The sequence below is a fragment of the Dendronephthya gigantea genome, unplaced genomic scaffold (genome assembly GCF_004324835.1).
Source record: "Dendronephthya gigantea isolate DGI-Jeju-01 unplaced genomic scaffold, DenGig_1.0 000650F, whole genome shotgun sequence".
Lineage (NCBI taxonomy): Eukaryota > Metazoa > Cnidaria > Anthozoa > Malacalcyonacea > Nephtheidae > Dendronephthya > Dendronephthya gigantea.
The window spans coordinates 1-22759 of NW_021163660.1; the positions used below are offsets into that span (position 1 = coordinate 1).

The 22759-nt window shown below is 37.2% G+C and overlaps 3 protein-coding genes and 1 long non-coding RNA gene across 4 annotated transcripts; 3 read left to right on the forward strand and 1 right to left on the reverse strand.

Moving 5' to 3' along the window:
- Nucleotides 1-4110: 4110 nt before the first annotated feature.
- LOC114544109 lies at nucleotides 4111-7292 on the forward strand. Its single transcript, XM_028562841.1, has 6 exons — nucleotides 4111-4247; nucleotides 4739-5119; nucleotides 5265-5648; nucleotides 5775-6038; nucleotides 6121-6408; nucleotides 6598-7292. Exons 1-6 carry the CDS (start codon nucleotides 4160-4162, stop codon nucleotides 6951-6953), a joined length of 1761 nt encoding a protein of 586 aa, XP_028418642.1. The 5' UTR covers nucleotides 4111-4159; the 3' UTR covers nucleotides 6954-7292.
- Nucleotides 7293-8153: 861 nt separating this feature from the next.
- On the reverse strand, nucleotides 8154-9153 carry LOC114544107. Its single transcript, XR_003690294.1, has 3 exons — nucleotides 8982-9153; nucleotides 8691-8795; nucleotides 8154-8605 (listed from the first exon to the last, which is right to left on the reverse strand). It is a non-coding gene; the product is annotated as an uncharacterized LOC114544107 (long non-coding RNA).
- Nucleotides 9154-15627: 6474 nt separating this feature from the next.
- On the forward strand, nucleotides 15628-19312 carry LOC114544106. The gene is made up of 2 exons (XM_028562839.1): nucleotides 15628-16070; nucleotides 16507-19312. Exon 2 carries the CDS (start codon nucleotides 16535-16537, stop codon nucleotides 18959-18961), a length of 2427 nt encoding a protein of 808 aa, XP_028418640.1. The 5' UTR covers nucleotides 15628-16070; nucleotides 16507-16534; the 3' UTR covers nucleotides 18962-19312.
- A 1165-nt stretch (nucleotides 19313-20477) lies between these two features.
- LOC114544108 lies at nucleotides 20478-22753 on the forward strand. The gene is made up of 2 exons (XM_028562840.1): nucleotides 20478-21900; nucleotides 22091-22753. The coding sequence occupies exons 1-2, from the start codon at nucleotides 20961-20963 to the stop codon at nucleotides 22429-22431; spliced, it is 1281 nt and encodes a 426-aa protein (XP_028418641.1). The 5' UTR covers nucleotides 20478-20960; the 3' UTR covers nucleotides 22432-22753.
- The last annotated feature ends 6 nt before the right edge of the window (nucleotides 22754-22759 follow it).

Below are 22759 nucleotides of genomic sequence, written 5' to 3' on the forward strand. Positions count from 1 at the left end.
ACATTCATGTTGACCATCACATTGTTTCTTAACAAGACATGTTACATCAACTGTACAACTATAATCATCACTCAAACCACATGTCTTTGAGTCAGACAATCCACGGTAAGATGCAGTCTTGACCACCATGAACTGATCTTTAGGACAGGCGGCATTCTCTGTAGTTTTTCCATAACATGTCACTGAACCTTGATAAGGATAACACGAAATGTTAATCGTGATCGAAACTTAAAAAGATGAAGTGAGTTTGTTTACTTGGTTTGAGAATATATAATTAGATTTTGAGCACTTCTCCTCTTTACTGTTGAATACATTTCTCAGACAACCCTATCAGGCAGAAAGATCGTACTGGCAGAAAAGAAACTTACCAAAAATAAAACGTTTATTCTCCCCGTCTACACAGCTTGCGTTTGTTTTTAAGTATCTATCAGGGTCTGCACACCTGGCTGCAGAATGCAAAAGGCCAGATAAACCTCCCGAAGAGGTTTGTTTTATAACCCGTTTGTTAGCACAGGCAGATAATTCTATATTTTCTGGGGTAGCAGGAACGTAGACGTAAAACATTTCAGGAAGCCTATGCTTGTGATATATAGCGAGACATCCTTGTCTTTTCAAATTCAACATGGCGCCATTATCACGAAACCGAAACTGAGCAGCTGGATCCAGACAGTTGTTGGTGAGTTCAAGAAAAGATACGCTGCCCCAGTCCGAGCCGTCTGACTGTATTCGTGCTGTGTCATTGATACACTTTCCTGTTTTGATATGTTTTACAAAAAAACCAGCAACAGCTAAAAATAAAGAAAAGTCGATCGAAAACGCCGTAGTTAATACAGAAATGTCAGTCGCAACGTCAAAGACGAGGGACTATGAACGATGACTAACTGCTACGCTGTTATTACATGCATTCTCTCTAACATTTCCTTAATCATTTTCACTTTTTCTGCGGATATTGAAACTGATGTAACGAAATCTTTTCACGACACGACGGCACAAACAAAGCTGTACATTTTCTATATTGCGCGAATAATGCATGTCAGTTTAATATTAGGGGAATTTTCAATCTATAAGTTATTCCAAAAACAATATATTTTTTAAAAACTTTACTGGTCAACACCGGCTTTTAAAGTTTAACAGACAAATTTGATGAAATATAAGGAAAAAACCAGCTCCGAAAAACAACATGTTGTAAACTTTTTTACACCGAATTTCCGAATATCTGTCTTGGGTTGTTTCAAAATGATTGACTGAGACAGAACTATACATGCAGATGCAATGTGGTGCTCTACACCTAAAACCTGTTGACCTAACAAGTGCCTGGCTGTGGCCATAACAACCACATTGTTTAATCCTGTTTTCATCAGTGTTCAACCAGGAAGAATCATGCAGTGTAGGGAACTAACCGAAACAAAATGAGGCCTATATATACAGTCGTAATGTCGTGAACATGCCAAAATGGCTGATGTGTTGTTGTACATGTGCAGTCAACAATGACCCATTTAAAAACAGAAATAAAGACAAGTTTACATCCCGACTTTTTCTCACTGGTGATGGAATGACTTGTTCACGACCATTACGACAAATGGACACCAGTTTAAAGACGACTAAAGCACGTTTAGACGTCACACCATGAGCCGAGTCGAATGCAAATGAAGTTAAACAAAGACTTTAGCTCATTAGGTTCGCCACATGAAAAGTTCCACGTAAGAAACGGATCTTAATTATTTAAGCGTAACAGAAATGAGAAACGTAAATAATTTCTAGTAGGGCAATGGTATATCCACAGGAATTTACCAGGTGGCGTGCCTTGCGATTTATAAAAACATTTTATTCTTTGCTGGAGTAAACGAAATAGAAAATTTTGAAAGATCAAACATAGCTACAACAACGAATAAACGTACAAATTATACCTATGCATAATTCAAAATTATTTCACATATTATAGCCAATTGTAGTTATAAACTATAATGATTAATTTAAGCTTCATCTTAAATCTAGCCTATATAGTCAACACTAACTTTCTCTAGGATCAGACACTGCCTCTAATGAACGTCAATAGATGACAAAATATATGACGTAGGATCGTTTCAGACGTCCAACCTTTCGTGTGCCGAATCGGATGAAAATGAACTTAGACAGAAAAGACTTCAGCTTTTTAATATCAGGTTTCGCACATGATAACGTCTGAAATAAGCCTTTGCATGCATTATCTTATATATAATAACAACACTGAGTCACTGACCGTGTTGATGAAAATAGAGAAGATGAGAGATGAACCAAACCAAATTCCTCTTCCAATTATCCCGGAACATGGTTATATCTTGGGAAATATCAACTGTGTATTTCACAGCTAAGCTGTAAGGATTTGTAGTGTTAATTGACCAAAGCGGAAGCAAACAACTGCCCACAAATATAGTCACATATCATTCTTATGAATATTCAACTGTTGCGCCTCCTTACAGGACCCCAAGAGACGAAATAGATCCCGTTGTTTCTAATCGAAAATGAGACTTGTTTGTACACGACGTAGTTTGATACGCCTTGAAAAATATTTCATTTTTTCGAAATTTTGATTTATCACAGTGACGCAAGGGCTCCTCTCACGAAAACTCTTTCAACGGGTGAAGTAAAAAAAACTTAATTTACTTCGAGCAATGGGAATAAAAAGATTAAGTTCATAAAATCTGATCAGATTAATCATTGTTGAAGATACGTAGAAGATATATTCCTCACTAGCATGTTTTTTTTTTAACTATTACTTTACTTCTTTTTTAATTATTTCTTTACGAACTTTTAATCGAACTTTCAAAGTCTTCGCATCACGTTTATCTGGTGTTCATCACGAAATTTCTCTTGAATATTTTCCTGTATCATTCCTATTCGTCGCCATTTTTAGTGAAAGATGAAAATATCACGTCGTACTCTCATTGAGAGGAAAACAATACTCAATATGCAAATTGAATAAACAGATTAAATAAAAAAGGTTTATATATCCGTGTCACAGTAGATCAATATAAGCATTCTAACCAATGACTCGTGCGATGTTCAACGATACTTCAGCAAATAGTGTAGTCGCCTGAAAAATATTTGTGCAAAAGAAATTTGTACTCAAGTAACGCATTCAAAGCAGTCAGAAACAAAGGATATAATTGCTGATTCAAACATAAAGAAAGTGCAATTTTTTTTTGGCATTAGAGATATTGATATTGAGAATTAGCTACCACGCAATGACTCTCAAGAATTTATGATTATATAACTTGCTTATATATATATATATATAAATAACTGAAACATAAACATGAAGCTATAGAGTTTCTTTTCTAGTACAACGATATTTTGGCCGAGAATTTGAATGCAAACATCGGTTTGGTGAAAATTAAAGGAAAAATACTTTGGCATTAGAAGTACTTGATATTGAGAATTAGCTAACACGACACTGACTCTCAAGAATTTATAGCTTATATATATCTTGCCTATATACATAACTGAAAAATAAACATAAAGCTATAGAGTTTCTTTTGAAGTACAACGATATTTTGGCCAGTAATTTAAATACAAATATTAATTTTGTTAAAAATAAAGGAGAAATACTTGGAAACCAATATCGCCCCGCACATTAATCACCACACACGCCATATGCCGGAAGTTTAGAATATTAGTTAATTGTATATTATCTAAATACTTCAATATTTTTTTATGTTTTGTGTGTCTATTTGTTATCCTTACCGCCTTAAATGTTTGTCGGCTTAAGATCACAGCTTATTTGTGTTCAAGTTGGATACAAGTTATTAATTTATGAAGCTCGCTGTGCACAGTCGGTGAATCGCATGAGTCATTGAAGGGCTTATATTGATCGTATATCAATGATGAAAACACTTCTTTGAATTAATTTCATGTTTGTATAAATTTGCATATCGAATACAACTTTTTCCCAGCCATTTTCCAAGTACGGCCTGAGAAAGGGAAGTGCGGGTGAAACTGACGACACAGGAATATATTGTATATAGTCAACATGTCTGTTTTAAAACGTGGTAATCCGGAAATCTTTGTTTAGGATAGACCGGATCACGCGCCTTCGTTAATTTATGTACATCGAAAGTTGATATTGTCTCTATTAATATTTCAACTTCCTCTCTGTTGTGTGAACTAAGGAGGTCTTCATATGGTTTCAGACTCATCTCACAAAATGAGTTATATTCCGTGTGGTATTATTATATTAGCTGCTTATGTTAACGTTTTCGCTACTGCTGGTAAGTTTCAATACGATTAAGGACAATCGATTATAATGACGATGAAGATAAGAAAGTTCTTCTGAAACAAAAATTAGTCATATTTTTACTGAGATTATTACCCTGCACGTCACCAATAAAAAAATGATGACCGCATTTTGATAAGTACTCTATATAAGAAGATAGCTCGTGATTCTGTGGGTGATAATTGTTCGATAAAATAACGTAATGGTTTAATTGTTACTTTCGATTCACTTACAGGATATTGTTTCAATTTGGGTGCATCTGTCAATACCTTAGATACGGAACGAGAACAGCTAAGGCCCGTTTTAGACGTCGAACTTTTCATCTGCCGAATCTAATGTTAATGAACTAAAGTCTTTGTTGATTTGCATTTGATTCGGCACATCAAAATTTCGACGTCTGAATCGGGCCTAAAGTCAGGAACAGTTTGAGCGGGAGTTAAATCTGTCTTAAATCTCATACTAATTAGCACGCATTTTATTTCTCAGGTGGTTCAAATTGTCCTTCAAATGGCTGGTATCGAGTCAAATGCTCGTGCTTTATTGTTAAAACCTCAACGGAAGATCTCAACTGGAACAAGGCAGAAGAACGTTGCTCCAGGATGAATAAAGCTAACCTTGCAAGCATTAAATCCCAACACCAAAATGAAATTTTAGGAGAACATTTGTCGGGAAAAAAGAGTTGGATTGGTTTAAGATCAGATGGGAATTCATCAATATTACTTAAAAATGGAGAGAAAGCGACATTTCTTAGAGGAGTGAAAACGAGATATGACCAATCAAGATGCATTGCCAGTCGTTTAACAAACAACATTTGGCTGGGAGGAAAATGCGGGCAAAAGCGAAGATATATTTGTTCTCGTAAACCAGGTAACTATGCATCAACCATGCCCCAATTTATTCGATATTATTTATCAATTTATCATCATTCGAAATTATTTATTAACTTATCACAATCATGGACACGCGGTGAATCATGACAGTCTGATAGACGTATAAGAATACATATTTTTAGTTGGAAATGAAAGTTGTCGCGAAGGATGGAGGCCTCATCGTAATTCATGTTACGCCTTAGCAATCAAACCACTAGCCTACAATGAAGCGGAACAAAACTGTATTAGAATAAATAGCACACTTGTTGAGATTTCCACGAAACAGGAATACGAGTTTCTCCGAAAACGGCTTCACACGGGGGATGAGATTATAGAAGTCTGGATTGGTTTACAGAATGAGACCAGCGCCAATAATTTTGACACTCTAGGAGGCCATGTGATAACCGAGACAAGGTCAAAAAACTGTGTTAGGATGGAGCTTGCTAAGACTAGCGTAATATGGGAGGCAAAGAAATGCAATGCAACACTGAAGTCATATGTTTGTGAAACAAGGAATATTGAATTGGGTAAGTCTAAAAACATCGTAAACTAAGATAAAATATATTGATATTTAAAAAGTTTTCATAAATTGATGTATACTTTTAAACTCAGTCAAATTTTGTCTGCACAAACCTTTTTTAATTCTCTTCTAGATTTCAAAGTTAACGTGACAAATGTAAATGAGACGTCAGCAAAGATATCTTGGTCAACACACCCTCATGAATGTTTATTATCTAGTGACGAAGAATATAAATTAGAAATACACGAAGAGACCAAATTGAAATATTCAATGAAAATAACCCTGCCTGAATCATCTCAGATTGTAGGAGACTTTAAGCCAAAGACCAAATATCAAATTAAAGTTGCACGGAATAATAAAACGATGGCGGTAAAGAACTTCTCAACATCGAAAATAGGTAAGTTGCTTGATGAAGGAGGCTAGACTTGGTAGATGAGTTCATATACACAACAACAGTTTTATAACTTTGATTTTTAAAGAAAATCCACTTCACGTGCTGGCAAAGATTTCCAGTCAAGAGATACACGCAAAAGAAGGCGATACTGTGAACCTTCTGTGTGCAGTCACAGGGGAACCACCAATACGTTTCAGTTGGATAAAGGACAAAAATATGATGAAAAGCTATGTCGAAACGAAAAATCCTCAACAAAGTTCAATCCTTTCAGTTGTGCTAAAAAATCAAACGCATTTTGGCACATATATCTGTCATATCAAGGATCAATTTGGCAATAAAACCCATGCTATTAAAGTCATTCCGTTATCAGAAGGTAGGATTGCAAACGTAAATGATAGTTCAGTTGTTGATAGAGAAGATAGATTATGGTGAAGATATGGCACTGGTGAAGATTGATGGATGGACGGCTGATGATTATTCCAGCAATATTAACAATATTAACATGCAGCCTAATTCAGCAGGATCACACAACCATCACCTAAAATTTTCACTTCTTTTTCAGATGATCAGTCGGAAAACAATTTGTTTGTGATCGTTATTGTCATTCTTGGGATAGCTGTGGCTATCCTACTGGTCATTATGGCATATTGCATCAGATCTATCAGGCGTTTAAGACGTAGACTTGAGGAAACGAAGAAAACAAGTCCAGTGACGTTAAGAAATGTTTCAAAAGAGGGTTTGACTTATGACAAACCGCAGCCATCACCTGGCAAAACAAGTATTGACGTTCGTTATGTTTCGCCCGAGGAGGAAAACGAGGCGTACACGGCTCTGAGAAGGAATGGTGACGAAGAAGAAAATTTTTACTCGCCACTGAAAGACGCACCTCTTTACGTCAATGCAAATGAATTTAAATAAGAGCCCTGATTTAGTCAAATGTTAATAGAAATTAGACTTAGAGAGTCAGCTGACTGTTGTGGATCTTACGAGGCTTGCGTTTTATACTTTATATGGCGAGGCGAATCAGTAACTCGATTTATATAGTAGTGACAACCTATCGATTTGAGCGAAAATGATTCTCTATTATTGCTGCGCTTAAAGGCGATTCTCATTGCCATCCGGTCCCCCCTCGGGTTCCCCCAGTGCCGGCGAAGCGGATTTTGAAAATCTGCCCGGCGACGGGCAGAAAAAACAAAGCCCGCGCGGGCGGAGAATCGCCTTGAGGGCAGATATATCTGCTGGCATTGTCGCGTTTTTACCCCCGCTTCGAACCTCACCATTGTTTTTAAGCAATATTATAATTGCCCAGTGCCCACGTGTTTGTCTTATTTGGCAAGATGGCGTCTTGGACCTTCAAAGCCGTTTATAGATGAAGTTAATTGAGACGAACTAGTTTTATAGCGGAGGTTTGCCCAGGCGGATCATATGTTTCTTGTAAAAATTTGGCCAGGTCTTTATTGTGTTGGCAAAAGGGGTTTCACTAAACAGTTAACAGTATAAAACACGGTCATTGTACCTGATTATGGATTATAACTGCACAATCTTGCTTCAGACTTCGACTGTGTCAACTGTTTGACTAGCCAAACAACAATCCCATCACAGAGCCATCACAGAGCATCTCCCATTATTACATGTTTGACTCAAAGATAGCGATTCACAAGCGATTTCACTTGATCCAAAGTACAAAAATCATCACAGTGTAAAGCGTGTTCAAACGCTCTCCTTCTTCCCATGTGCAGAACGCATAAAACATCAGTGATCTCATTCATGATTACCTCATTATCTATTGCTGTTTATGCGTTTGTCCCATGAAAATCACAGCATTGGACATAAACAATGGCCCTTGTTTTTTGCTTTCTCTCGCGGGACCGTTGAGTGGTGATTACTCTGGTAATCAACAAGCTTACCAAGTACTGCAAAATGCAAATTCAAAACTCTTTTCAACGTTCTCAAATATCGTGCTTCTCTTCCTGTCAAAAATCAAGTTTGTACAAATAAACTTGATAATACTTTCGGCAACCAAAGGGTCTGAATATTCAAATTTAAAGTTTTTAAGTTACTTACTTACTTACTATTTTAATTAATTTACATAATAAATGTTTACAAACTTTGTCACAGATAGAACATTATCTTTAGTTTTTCACTAATTTTATACTTTACAGTGCATTAATTTTATTTTTTACAGCGCTATAAATATACGAAGTTCCCCAATATTATCAATTCTTTAGTAAATTTCTTGTTTAATTTCTGTAGCGATCCAAAAGCTAACACGACCATTTACATTGAGGCCTTAAGAACACATAATGTCTCAGTTTCACTGAGAATGAATGTGTGCCATGATTACTTGTTAAAGTTTGTCCAAAGAACAACGGCGACTGATTGTCTTGCAGAAGCTGGTATGCCTTCTTCTCACAAGGAAATTTTATTTCACCAGCATTTCCACTTTCATAAGAAGATACTCCATAAGGCTATCACAAACAATAGCAAGCTAGGAACTGCGATCTGTGTCCCAGAATGAATACCTCCAACTTCCCTTTCTTGTGTTTTCATTTTTGTTTGCAACGAATGATCTGCAAAAAAATTGAATGATTCCAAAATAATTGAAAAAAAATATAGTTAACGACGATTTTCACGAACTTTTTGTATGATTCTTACCAGTGGTTGTAGGAGATGGATTTTCACGTTGTGTTTTAATACGTCTGGTCGTATTTCTCTTTTCGGTAAGTATTTCTCTTTTCATTGGACAGTTCTCAGGACCATCTGGAAACAAATCATTCTCAGAATGAATTTTATTAAAAGTTAGATCCTTCAAATTAGAATTTGTATTGAGACTTACTGAGTTACTCCACATGAAATTATTAGTATTGTCATCGTCACAGCCATATACAAACATTATTATCATCATAATTATTATTTGCCATTATTTCCAATATTATACCCACTTACCATACACAGTTAAGCTGATCGTTCTATTATGCCCGAACCCGTATTCATTTTGAACAACGCAATAATACGTTCCTTCATGTTTCCTCTTAATCTCAGCGATCGTGAACAATCCTCGGCTTTCGCTATTAGTTCTATCAATATTACGATAAAGAAGATTTCTCCCGTGGTAGATGTAAAATTCTTCACAGGAATACTTGATCTACTGGTCTCGCATACGAAAGATACTGCATCACATTCGTACACAGTGTTATCCAAAGCTGCAGTATGAAAGAACGATCTTATCCTTGGTCTCTCTGTAATAAGCAAGAACAACAAATATATCACTTCTTCATGCAGTAAACGAATTCATGATGAACATGCCGTTGTTTCGCTGTAAATCAAGATTGCGTCAACTTATGGATTGATTACTTTAGGAAGAGTCTTAACCTATTCTTTAAAAAGACATTTGGGATAGCAAGTAATCTACTACTCAACACCCACCATTGACCACAATGTTGACTTTTTTCCTTGTCTCATTAAATTCGTTCTTCGCGCGACACTCGTACGTGCCAGAATCCGAGAGATTCGCATTTTTTATCTGTATCATGCTTCCACTGATCTTACTCCAGCTATCTGTACGTCTATACCATGATACACTGGGGACCGGGATGCCACTTGCTTCACATGAGATGTTCACGTGATCACCGTCAAATATGGTAATCTGAGGTTCAGGAATGGAATGAATCACAGGAGCAGCTACAATATGAAATTTTATGAGATTAAACAACTGTCTTATGATGCCAAAGCTGAACTAGTGTAGGAAGAATCATGCAAAGAACGAATCCGAATGGAATAAAAAGCTAACAAATTAACTTTATGTACTTACTTCCAACTAATAATTCTGTTTTGCGCCAGATGGGACGGGCTTGACCCTCAATCGACACTTCGCATTTGTAAAATCCGCTATTTGCAACTGTGACGCTGTGTAATGTCAATACACCAGCATCTGTTTCAGTGACCATTCTTGCTGAACTGTCGGTGACATGGAGACCACCTTTGTTCGTTCTGTACGCTATAATCTCTTTAGTACTTTCAAATTGTACGGACTTGCTGTAGTACAATGTCATCATAATTAGTGACTCGTGGTTTCCTAAAGTGAACGTCCAGTTAAAAGTGACATCTTCGCCAACTGTGGCTTGAACTTTCTCAGATGGTTTAGACAAGAACTTCGCTTGATGACCTAGAATAAGAATAATAAAATTAAGCAATAAGGCATGAGAAAGGTTTTCTTAATTCTCAGGTTTCGTTCGGGAATTATAAGACTAATATACAAATACAAATACGGGACCGTCATGGTAATCTTTGCAGAATCTTATAAATATAGGAGACAAGCTAATGCCCAACAAAGACGACTAAGGGGCTGATTACATGAGCCCTGTTACCCGAGATTCAACGAAGCGTGAGATGATTTTGAGGTATTGAGTCTTTATGATACCAAACAAGCACATGCTATTAATGTGGTGATTATATGACTGCCAGGATCATGTTATTTGCTCATTTCAATACCTCAAAATCATCTCATGCTTCGTTGAATCTCGGGTAACCGGGCTCATGTAAACAGCCCCTAACACTAATGCCAATACCAATACCAATACCAATGCCAGTGAAAACTGGCAAAGATCATAATGATTTAAACTCCCATTACAGTTCAGTTTCTCTCTGTAAAGATGACTGATAAAAACTAGTATCATCAATGATTTAGTTAATGCGGGAAAATAAAAATAATGACAACTTGATAAAATTAACTTTGACCTCTACGCGCCCACTGAGGCAACTCTGTGAGAAAACCCGGTAAGGAAACCACACACACAGTCTCGTCATGTTTCTCATCTGAATTTTATCATCTTATCACGAATTTGAATAATGTCAAGCCTGAAGCTAGCCTAGTTTTGAGTCAATATTCTTCCGGTCGATATTCGCTTTTGATGATTAATCACGATTAACGATCTCACAGAATTAACAACAGATAGCAAATCACACGTGGTAAAAGCATGAAGATTAAGTTTTTTACGACAACGAAAACTTTAGTCTCTTCTTATGTTTTTAGTGTGGATATGATCCGTGAGATAAAATTAGCAATGACCACAGCTGATCACATATTAAAAACACTTGAATATTGCTTTTTAAATATAAACTCTAAACCTTTCCATTTACTGTTTAAGCTTTTAAAAAGTACGAAGCACACGCCATTAACTAACTGACAGCGACGCTTTTACTCACAGGAATCAAATATCCTGGTGTTAAACAAATTACTTGATGGCGCGCCAAACAGCCAGTGAGTTAAGTAAATGAGGAAGAAATTGCATGAATTATGAATTTCTACAAAGCTGAAAATGCTCCAAACACGCCTATTGCTTTTATAAGCAAAGGTTATATATATGATATGTTCATTATGATGCTATATGGGTAATATCAAACAGGTGATATTTCTCGAATTAATAATCAGAATAACAGCATGAATACAACATTTGTATGCGTTTGTTTAACAACAATTGCCCAAGCCTGGCTCATCATCATTAAAAACAACTTTAGTAACACAATCCACAGTTTATTGTTCTCAAATTGCTGTGTTTTAGGCGCTGTAGTTGACAAAACAATGCTGGCTCACGATATATGACGAATAAAAAAACACCACTAAAAAAAGCTCAATTAAAGAGAATTATTTCTGCACATCGCACGTTTAAAACTGTTGTAATGTTCATGATATGATCGACATAAGGACAAATGTCTGAGGACAGACAAACTGACAAAGACGATGAAGTATACATTCATCACTCCATGCATGTCTGCAGAGATCAGAGATCAAACGTGGTAGAATTGAACAGTATATATATTTATACTTATACAGTATATACTAATACTAATACTTTAGACACACACAAACACAGCCATAGGAACTCATAAAATGCACAAAATAACAGGAAAAATAATAATTATCCAACACTCATTCATATTTTTATGTTTACTTATAATTAGCGAGTGAATTGAAATGGGATATTAATAATCTCGTGTCGCCCAGTTGGAGGTTTCGTACAGAGTTGTACAATTTAAAGTTTTCAGTGATACAAGGTGTATTTGTCATCTTCTCAATAAAGACTAGCGCATATCAAAGCCTGCAAGTGAATGAAAAGACTACCATCTTCATGGCTGATTCATTTGATAAGCAATTCAATTCACATTCGAAACCACAGTGAAATTTGATATGTTTTTTGTATGTATTTTGTGTAAGGTGTCCGGCGCCCATCGTTCTTTCCTTGCACCTGCCAAAGACAATGATCGCCCAAACGCCTACACTCAGATGAAACAAGTCATGTTTTTCATAGTTGAACCGTAGGAATGTTTTCTGGCGGAGCTGATACCCGCGGTATAGCAAACTAGCATGATGCAGACCATATGTGCTGATCAGTGCATTGTTGTTGTAATGATTCGAGGTGAAAGCAACCAATTTTATGGCTCTTTAAAATGTTTCATGAAATATGTATTTATTCTAAAATACATTCATTAAAACTTTGTACTTATATATAGCTTCCAGAGATAGTTATTCGTTTTAAAATTAGAGTTCTTGTCAGGTTTTTGACTAAGTAAAGATATTCAAAGTAAGAAAGAAGAATACAAAACAACTTTGTGTATAATGAAGCCGAACGTGGATAAATTAGGTTGCGATAAATAAAACCTTTGAACATGCACGAAATATATTTTGAAATTCCCGACCGTACGAATTGAGGTAATTTTTCATTCTGATTAATCAGAGATACGCAGAAAAAGTTAGTAAAGTTCAAAGGTATGGGAGGACGGAAGAAACATAGTATGTTTCAATGCCTCAACCATCATTAGACATTCATGAGGATCCAGTCTCATTTCAGGCTCTCGTTATTTAATACAAAGATCTCGAGATTTTCAGCCCTTGAAGCGTGCATGTACACAGTTACATAATAACGGACATTATTAGATAAAAATTGGTTAACCCTAACTACACAGAGTTCAATGAACAATCACCTGATCTAGTACAGATAAATCTTGTGTAGGTTCGACAAACATATGAGTGCGGTAATAATGATCTTTGCAATCAATATATTGTATATATTACTTAAATATTTGACAAATTACCTTGGAGGAAGAGATGGCATAACATCAGGGCAATAAAAGTCACTTCCCTCATCTTCAATAAGCGAAAATTCATCAGATGAAACCTTTGTAAAAGAAGTTCAAATGATTCAGTTCCTCAGCCTTTTTATCCAAGATTTGGAATATAGAGGTCAGCAATTATCACGATGCAATTTAATAAGACGCACAGTTGACGGTCAGCCACAAGCGCGATGCGATTGGTTAAATCTATTTTCTCGACTTCAAAGCGCAATAGGTTTTAATAACAATGTTTCAGCCGTGTGTTTATGCAGTCAATCATGAGAAATGAAATAGCTGCTTCGCTTACAAGAGGTGTGATCCTTGCCCGGAAAAGCAGTGTTGACCTTTTGCGTAAATTGAATACCTGGTGTGTATCGGTCTATCAGAGTTGTTTTCATAATGATAACATCGTCAAAGGCGTATACCGATAAGGCACGATTAATTGTCTCGATTACATCCTCAGATGTTTCATCATCTCTTGGGGCAAAATTCAGAAATAATCATTTACTTGAGGGTTGAATTTTTTATTCAGAACTCCTCAGGTATTGGTCTGACGCGACAGTTCGGAAGTTGTTAGTCATAATCATATCTTTACGCTGCTTGAAATTGCAAAGGATGTCCTCCTTCTAGCACATCGTGAAAGACAAAGATTTTTTGAAACGACACAAATAAACACATTTATAGACACATGCTATCGTTACAATACACGACCAATATACCGTAAGCATACATGTGCATTTGTGCGGTGTCCTTTTCAATGGATGTATGTTATTGTTGCATTTGTGGATTGCTCTACTACCATGACTACTATGTTTTCCCCACAAAAGCAATATCGCCAATAACGCGCATTGCATGAAAGAAAAAGAAGTAATTTAAAAATAATTCCCTTGCTGACAACATGACGTGATACATGCACGATTTGTTTGAACGAAATGGAAGAAGAAAATGGAAGACGAAGTAAAGTATTCGTAGAAATATAATATCAGATCATGCATATTACACGGACTATAGAGATAGATTTGCTACGGATTACAAGACAAAGTAAGTAGCAAATACGATACGATAACAGCACAAAATTCAGATACAACACAGTTCATTCATCTACTTACATTGCTTTTCGCAGAGTATACAGCATCGCAGACAATTTCCAACAATCTCACTTTCAATTTTCTCCAGTTCTAAATTGCACTTAATGAAAATAAATTAAAATGGCACTTCCAATATTATGCATGATGTTGAAAACCATTATAGGTCTCATTAGTTATTAATACTGACCCGTATGTTTTCAACGACTTGATGCAATCACATGAATGCTGTACGTGTGCGTTTCAAGCCTTTTTGAATGTGCTGAATAATGACCTCCTTGATGCACACAAGACATCCTATTTACATGCACAAATATGCTCCCAAATGGACATGAGAATGAGACAATATGTTTATAGGTACGTTTTAGGGTAAAGTTGATCATGGAGTTCAGTGCTAAAGGAGGTACTTTAGAAATGTAAATGAAAATGTGATGTGTTACTTTCCATAAAATAAACGAGCTCTCAGAGTCTCTGTCGTGTTTGACTGTTTGTCAGCCATAGCTCAATCCTTCTGTTGTAGTTTACTGAATCGTAATACTTACCTTTTTAATATAAGTTAAGCCCCAAACTCAGTGCTCCAAAATAAAAAGATTATAGATACTGTAAGATGAGTTGGCTTAAGATATGTTAGGAAACACCGTTATTTCTCATCTAAAATTTACTTTTAGTGCGATGCTCGAGAAATATAAAGACAAAGCAATCTACAAAAACTTAATCCTTGACTGCGACGTGTCTGTGTTAATCATAAACTTTGAAAAGAGATGAGCAAACAAACGAAACTACATAGAAAATTAAATGGCGGGGAATAGAGACACATGACAGATATACATCATCAATCATCACTGAGACTGTTCGACCGCGACACAATTCCCAAGGCACTGGGTACAAGGAAGACCTGGATCCTTAATTCGTCACATCCAGGATGAGGAAGCCACATTTGAGATCAGTCATCTGACTTCGCACTCGAAGGCCTCGCAAGGAAATGACATTTTGGTTTATTTAAAAAAAACAAAATCTTTTTCTTTAAGATAATATTGTGTTCCAACTTCCTTTGCTTTATTAGCATTTAAAACCAAGCATGATTAAGATAACGGAATCTCCTTATCTTCAAGCTCCCGATCAGTTTCCTCTTTGACGTATTTCAAATTATAACAACAACAGATGAAAAGCATAATCATGGACGTAGTCTCATAATAGGCTCGTTCATGTAATGGACACAAGTCATTTTCAACGATGCGAAATAGTCTTTTTCTACACCCCATTTGTTGTGTGTAGTGTATACATTAGTCTATACTTGCGGAAGAAACAACTCAACGATCTTTTACATCAGTCTGCTTGCTGTGACACGTCAGTCACGCGATTAAATTAAAAGCAACTTGATGGCCCAATGTTCAACCGTCTTTTACAATATGACGATCGAAAAATTAAAGATTTTGACATCGTTTAAACTGCCGTTCATGGCCTAAAATCTATTTCATGTAGAGTCATAAATATTTCACAGGAAATGCACAGCTGTGGTTCTATTGATCAGTGCTTCTTGCGCTTTCAAAAAGCCAACAATTAAACCACATTTGAATGTTTGAAATTCATGTCACTAGGATACGAGGGAAACCCGCGATGCGCCTTTCTTCGCGTTAATTAATCGGAAAATTTATTCGGGAGATTGAAAGAAAGACGACAGAAATAAACGCTTTTCAAGACCGTTTGTGTATCGCATCACCAAGGAATTTTAGCAGAAAATTGGACAATTTGTGGCTTTTTCACAAATGGAAATGTTCATTGTCCAACAGGTGGATGATCCATGGCATAAGATTGATCGTACGCATCATTCTGATAGCAGGTATCATGCAAATTTAAATGTTTTCAAGCAAAAGATTAGGTAACAACGTCAACAAAAGTGAGAGTTTAGTCTTCAGTTAATGCTTCAAAGTCATCAAAACTCGATAAATTATCTTGACTGCTTTCTTCATTTCAAAAATGTCATCATTCCATGTTTTACTACAAGAATTATTCCCTTTTCTATGAACGTGAACTATTGAAAGCGATAAGATTTTTGAACCTATTTTGTAAAACAATTGCATTCCACATTCAGAAAGAGAAAAAATATCAAGCTGCGAGAATTTCATTGCTTTGACTGCTGATTTAATATATTAAGTATAAAAGATTAGTATGCAATAAAGATTAGGATAAGATTGATTAGGGCGCAGATGATCACAGCAGGATATTGAGTGGTATCAGCAACATCAGGGGATTATAAAACTGTTCTCTTTCGACAGAATTTGAAAGGTCTGCTAATCATAAATTATGGATGCAAAAGACTGCAAATATGCGGACCCTCAACTCCGGGACCAAACCGAAAACCGAAGATCGATTTTTGATTTCTCGAGCGTTGAAGATCTCCGTCGACCTGACGATAATCAAGACTCCGACCCAGTCAAAACACAGCCCACAATACCATTTAAAGAATCATATATAGCGCATGCGCCTAGTCGCCATTCATTTACACTGAATAGTCGGTATACTTTTTTCGGGGGTTTGAGGACATCATCTAAGGATATGAGCGCATCAACTGAGGATCTTGCTGGATGTACGGGAAGAAAAGAGCGCCATCTTAGTTTGGGCAAATTTAGTAAAAGTTCTCCGGATTTATTTGGTGCTAGTTATCAGTCCACTCGCGCCGATGCTGGCATTAAACAGCAAACCCAAGATACGTTTGTTATGAATATAGATATTGAAACTGATGATGAAAACGAAAATGGAGGTAGTATAAAACACGAGAAAACTAAACTCGAAAACGATACCGTACGCACGCAAACAGAGCACGAAGCAAGTCCTCATCTGAGTTTTACCGCATTTCAAAATACAAAACGAGATCTATCTTTTGATAATGACGATGATAGTGAGAATGCGCATGTGCAACATCCGGAAACGAATGATGACGACAGTTTATCGATCGAGGGAACATCTGAAAGCAACGAGAAAAAAAGAAATGTTTTTCACAAAGGTTGGAAAACTATTTTATGTTCAGGAAAAGCGGAACTAAAGAAGTCTTTAGAAAATTTAAGTTCGCTCAAACAAGATATGAGCTCTCGAGAAATTCAAAATATTGAAACGTTTGAAGATTCAGAAGCGTTGGAAGAAGATGAAGTAAGTTTGGAACAAGTGAGGGATTTGGTCAATGGCAGAGGTTATGGAACGGGGGACCAAAATAAAGATGAAACTACGGATTTGAACTTCGAAGAACCGCAAAAAATTTCACCAAATCTCGAAGAAGAAATTAGTAATATCAAAGAAGGAGATATAGGTATTTGGGTCCCGAATACAGCAGAAAATATACTCAAAATAATAGAATCCAGTGAAGATTCAAGATGGACAACACTTGACATGGACAAAACAGATGGTACTGGCAATACTGCGTATGCAGCGACAACACAAGAAGAAACAGCCAATGAAAACGTAGAAAAGCAGGCTGCATTAGCGTGCATCAATGACAGCGAACACTCATCCACTTCAGAAGAAGAACTCACAGGTGTTCACGAACAGTTTCATACAAACTACCGCGATACGGCCACGTCTGAAGTACAAGAAAATAAAGAAGACTTGATCACGAACGATAACATAGAATCAACTGCGATTCAGAAGAACGATTCACAAGTGGACGGAACGAACAGTGGAGGAATAATGGTTGATAACGAGGGATACTCTTCCCATTCTTGTAATATATCCCCCATAACATTACGAGTCTTGAGTAACCGCACTGTTCGCGATGAGAACACAGCAAAGCAAAATACGAACCTGTACAAGAGAGGGTGTGACGATACGACAGTCAAAGTTTCAGGTATTCGCCAGTCTAGCATCTGTGTACGGGGGGAAAACCAAAGAGAGGTCGAAAGGGTCGAAACGCACGAACCAAACAGAAATGATCAGAACGAAAACACAGATCAAGATGACGCCAGGAAGCTTGAAACATCGCAAGAGAAAACAGACAATTCTCTTTTGAAGAACATGATGGGCATGTTTTGTTTGCTGGGACTTAAAGATTCTCCTGAAGGTGGATTTTATGGCAACGGACAAAGAGAATTAAGGTCGCTAAAGGATCCAATAAATTTCGAGCAAGAAATTTGTGCGGACGGCGAAATACACGAGCAAACGAAGAAAAACGATGTAGATTTACATGAGAATATTGAAAGGAAACTATTTACTCGCATAGAGAATGAAACAATTCTCGAAGCAAATGAAGATTCCGAAGAAAATGACTCGGTGTTGGATCTTAGCTGGGAGAAAAACGGAGCAGAAGACGCAAAGCTTGGTATTGACAACAACACTACGAAAACACAGCTGATGATGGATGACGAAAGTCCAACAATTATTGAAGAAACAAACAGTGACGTATTTGAGCACGAAGCACTACTTGAGAATAAGTCTAGCGTTTGTGATAAAGAGTTTCTGTTGAATCAAGACTCGGATACAGCAGCACTTTACGAAGCCGGAATTCAAAACGGAAAGGACAAAAACTTCGTCGAATATCGAAATACACATGAGGACACTGACCAGGGAATTATTTTGGAAACTACGTCAACTCTTGATTTACTGCTTCAAGTACCTGATGATTCAGGGGAGAACTCTGATAGTATTGTACAAAACACAGAAGGAATGGTTGAACAAGGTTTGCGAGAGAATGATGAGACTGATGAGGAAAAACAAAGATTGATAAAGAGAAAGAATTTGTAACCACTCCGGTAAGCACATCAACGGAACACCAAGACACAATGACTGCAACTATCCTAGAAATCAATACAAACAAATGGAGTTGCGCCTATATCATACCACCCCGTTCAATGAATGCTGAAAATTCAGACATTTTCTCAAAAGCATTTAATGTTTTGGTTTTGGATAAGCAGTTGATTCCTACAAGCCCAAAGCTGAAGTCAGCGGTGATCACACTCAATTTACTTCCACAAAAAACAACACAGAACTACTCACTAGGAGTGGGTCGTGAGCTAAGTGAAGTTAAGATCCAAGTAAATGAAAAGCAAGCTCATCTTAGAGAGAGTGAAAGTGATTTTGACGTCTTGGAACAAGATGTAAATGTTTGGACAAATATTGATGAAGAAAATGACCCAACAAGAGAATATAGAGGAAAATCAAAATCGTTAGTAAAACGTATCCTGATACTTGCAATCAGAAGACCACGATGAAAATATCGTCCATTCAAGAAATCAAAGAAGAGAGAGCTGCAAGCGATCCCATCACACAGGACCAAATTTCCAAGAATCCAAGGATGGACAGTTTGTTAGAAACCGATCTCTACAAGTCAGTTCAAAAGGTGGATTTCAAGGCAATGACTGATCAGCGTTTATTTGAACATCTCATTTGTTTTGAAGCGGATGAGTTGGTTGACGAGAGAATTGCTAAAGATGAGAATACCGAACAAACACATCTGTTAAACGAGCTGGATGAAATTTTACTCCCCGGGAAAGAAATACAGGAAGCAATTTGTAAAGAAAAGAGTGAAGGTGTTCGACGTGATTTCTTATCAAAGCTGGACGAACTCCTCGTTGAGGAAGACACAGGGGAAGATGAAACGAAGGAGTTGAAGAAAGAGGTAAATAACAATATCATTCTATCAAAGTGGACGAGCGAGTTTATTCGTCGGAACTTAACACACGACTTGAAATGGCGGATAAAACACAAACATTGGAGGAACTATATCTTTTGCAATCAAATAATGAAATTTCTGAGGTTATCACAAGAACTGTAGGAAAGAGCTGTTTCGAGTATCCAGACTTATCTCAACTTGATGAAACGTTCGAAGCAGATCAAATTCCGGAGATCATTTTAGAGACGAGTAAAGTACAAACTGAAAAGCAAGAAGATTTCTTCTCTGAAATTGACAAATATTTTGACTCTATGGAAGACCGCCAACATCACTCTGTAGAGAAGACAGAAGAACCAGAAACTGTTCGAAGAGAAGAGATAGAAGAATCTCAGGAAGACGCTTGGGACATCACTGTCAATGATCGAGAGGTTCTTCCTCCTAAGGACAAGACGAGAACAATGGCTTATGGACTGTCTGACGCTAATAGCGATCACCCTATCTTCGTTATTTCACATCTGAGTTATGATTCAAGAAATCCTTGTGTTGATGAAGATGATGCTGATGATCGTGACCCGAGTAATGATTAATGATGATAATAATGATTACGATGATGATAATAATGATTACGATGATGATAGTGATGATAATGATGATTACGATGATGATAATGATGATAATGATCTTATGATGCACGACGCCGCTGCCTCGCCTATCCAAGGTGATCTATCATCTGTTTCAAGTAATTATATGCATCAGCAGAGTCATCATCTGAGATGGACTCCCTGCTAGATGACGTGATTGAACATCTTCCTTGGGATTCAGCAGTTTCAAATTCTAACTCGAACACAGACAAGTCCGATTATAAAATATTACGAGCTTCATATGCCAACATACGGTCGCCAGTCGTTTACCAAGTTGATTGCGAAGTTGATTGCGAAGTTGCAATCGATGGTAAAAATGTCCGTGAAAAAGCCATCTATCGTGAAACTTACCCATCTCATCACGACATGAAACAACCTGAAATAAACGAGACTAAACGACCACGTCTTTTCCAAAGGAAGAACAACCTTATGCGGACAAATAAACACAAATACGGAAATCAGTCCAGGCGAGAATAATTATAGGACAACAATGAATATTAAACAAAACGAAAATGAAGTGAATTCATCATACATGCTGTTTCAACGATATGGAAAGCAAGAATCTTCTTGGACGCATTTTGAACTGCATTACGATATGGACAAATGGAAAGTTGGGAAGCAGCTCACTTCTCAAGTGGACCCTGAGGAGTTTGTTGTTAGCTATGCGACCATCGAGCAAGTCAGACCACCATCAACAACTCTGGAATACCTACCAGCAATAAAAGAAGATACATTTGAAGATGACGTTTGCAAAATCCAGGCTACTCAGTTCATGTCTTTACAATCCTTACCATCACCTCCAGCACGACCACCATCACCACCTTTATCTCCATTACTTCAACCACCATCACCCCACCATCACCTCCACCATCACCCCACCATTACCACCCTCATCTCCATTACTTCAACCACCATCACCTCCACCATCACCACCCTCATCTCCATTACTTCAACCACCACACCTCCACCATCACCCCCACCATCACCACCCTCATCTCCATTACTTCAACCACCTCCACCATCACAATATACTGAACCAGGAAATGAAGAAATCACACCAACATACAAACCCAACATTAGAGACATACAAGGAGCAGTACCAGTTACAGAAGAAAGACAACCAGTATGGTCATTTGCGCAAGCTGTATTTCACACTGATGGTCAGAGTAAAACATTCTTTAAGGTGATCGATGATCGAAAAGAACCCTTCCAATCCAGCACGTTCATGTACCGAGGAGAGAGAATAAAAGTTTCCAGAGGAATCAAGGTCACAAAGAATTGTGTTGAAAGTTCAAATAAGGACATAGATGATGACAGAGGCGGGATAAATGATGATTACGAAGAACATCAGATCATGGATAGCAAGGATGAAGAGGACTACATAGGATATTCAGAGATTTGGGATGAAGGGAACAACAACGCGACAACAGGTAGTGTGATCTAATCGAAGAAATTAGTGCATTTCATTTCTTTCTTTCAACCCGAGATGAACAACATCAATATTATCACTACCATTATCACAAACAGCACTAAAATATGAATGCTTTTATCGCCTCTGTCTGAATTTCTCACTTTGTTTGAAAGTTTAAGAGGCTAATTGTATATTTATAATTTTCATAGTTAATAATGAAATGATGGAGGACATGGATGTACCTGTTGCCAGAACAATCACGACATACGAAATGGCGACAGAACAAGACCTTTTCCAAGAAAGAAATTGCTCGTGGTATTTGAAGCTACATGGCTCTCGCGGTGCTTGTGAAATCTCGTCGAACAACTTTGATGCAATAGCAAAGGATGACGACAACACTTTGCTTGGAAGTCTGGCGTTTTCCTCCGGTATCCATCGCTGGGTGATACAAGGACTTGGTATCTTCTGTGCTGTGGGGGTGTGTTACTCCGGGGAAGACGCAAGGGTTGGTATAAGGGCGGTAAGTGGGTGTGGACCACAGATGGTTTGATGTATTCTGAACCAACAGGAATAGCGAGGTCTGATTCGGGCAGTGGAAAAACGAAGATGTGTTGGAAATAACTTTGGACTGCGAGGAACAGCAACTCACAATTGTTAACACCAGAACGAAGGTTGAAGCAAGTTTATACGGATTTCAACAAGACGTTTATCCTTATTTTAATATCTATAAAGGAAGCTGTATTCGTTTGCTAGAAACATCATAAAAATATTCGACCTTGTTTAGGACATAAAGACAAAAGCAACAATAGACTTAACACAATTCGCACACTAGACACAAATTTCATACAATATAATTGCAATATGCATAGAAGATACAC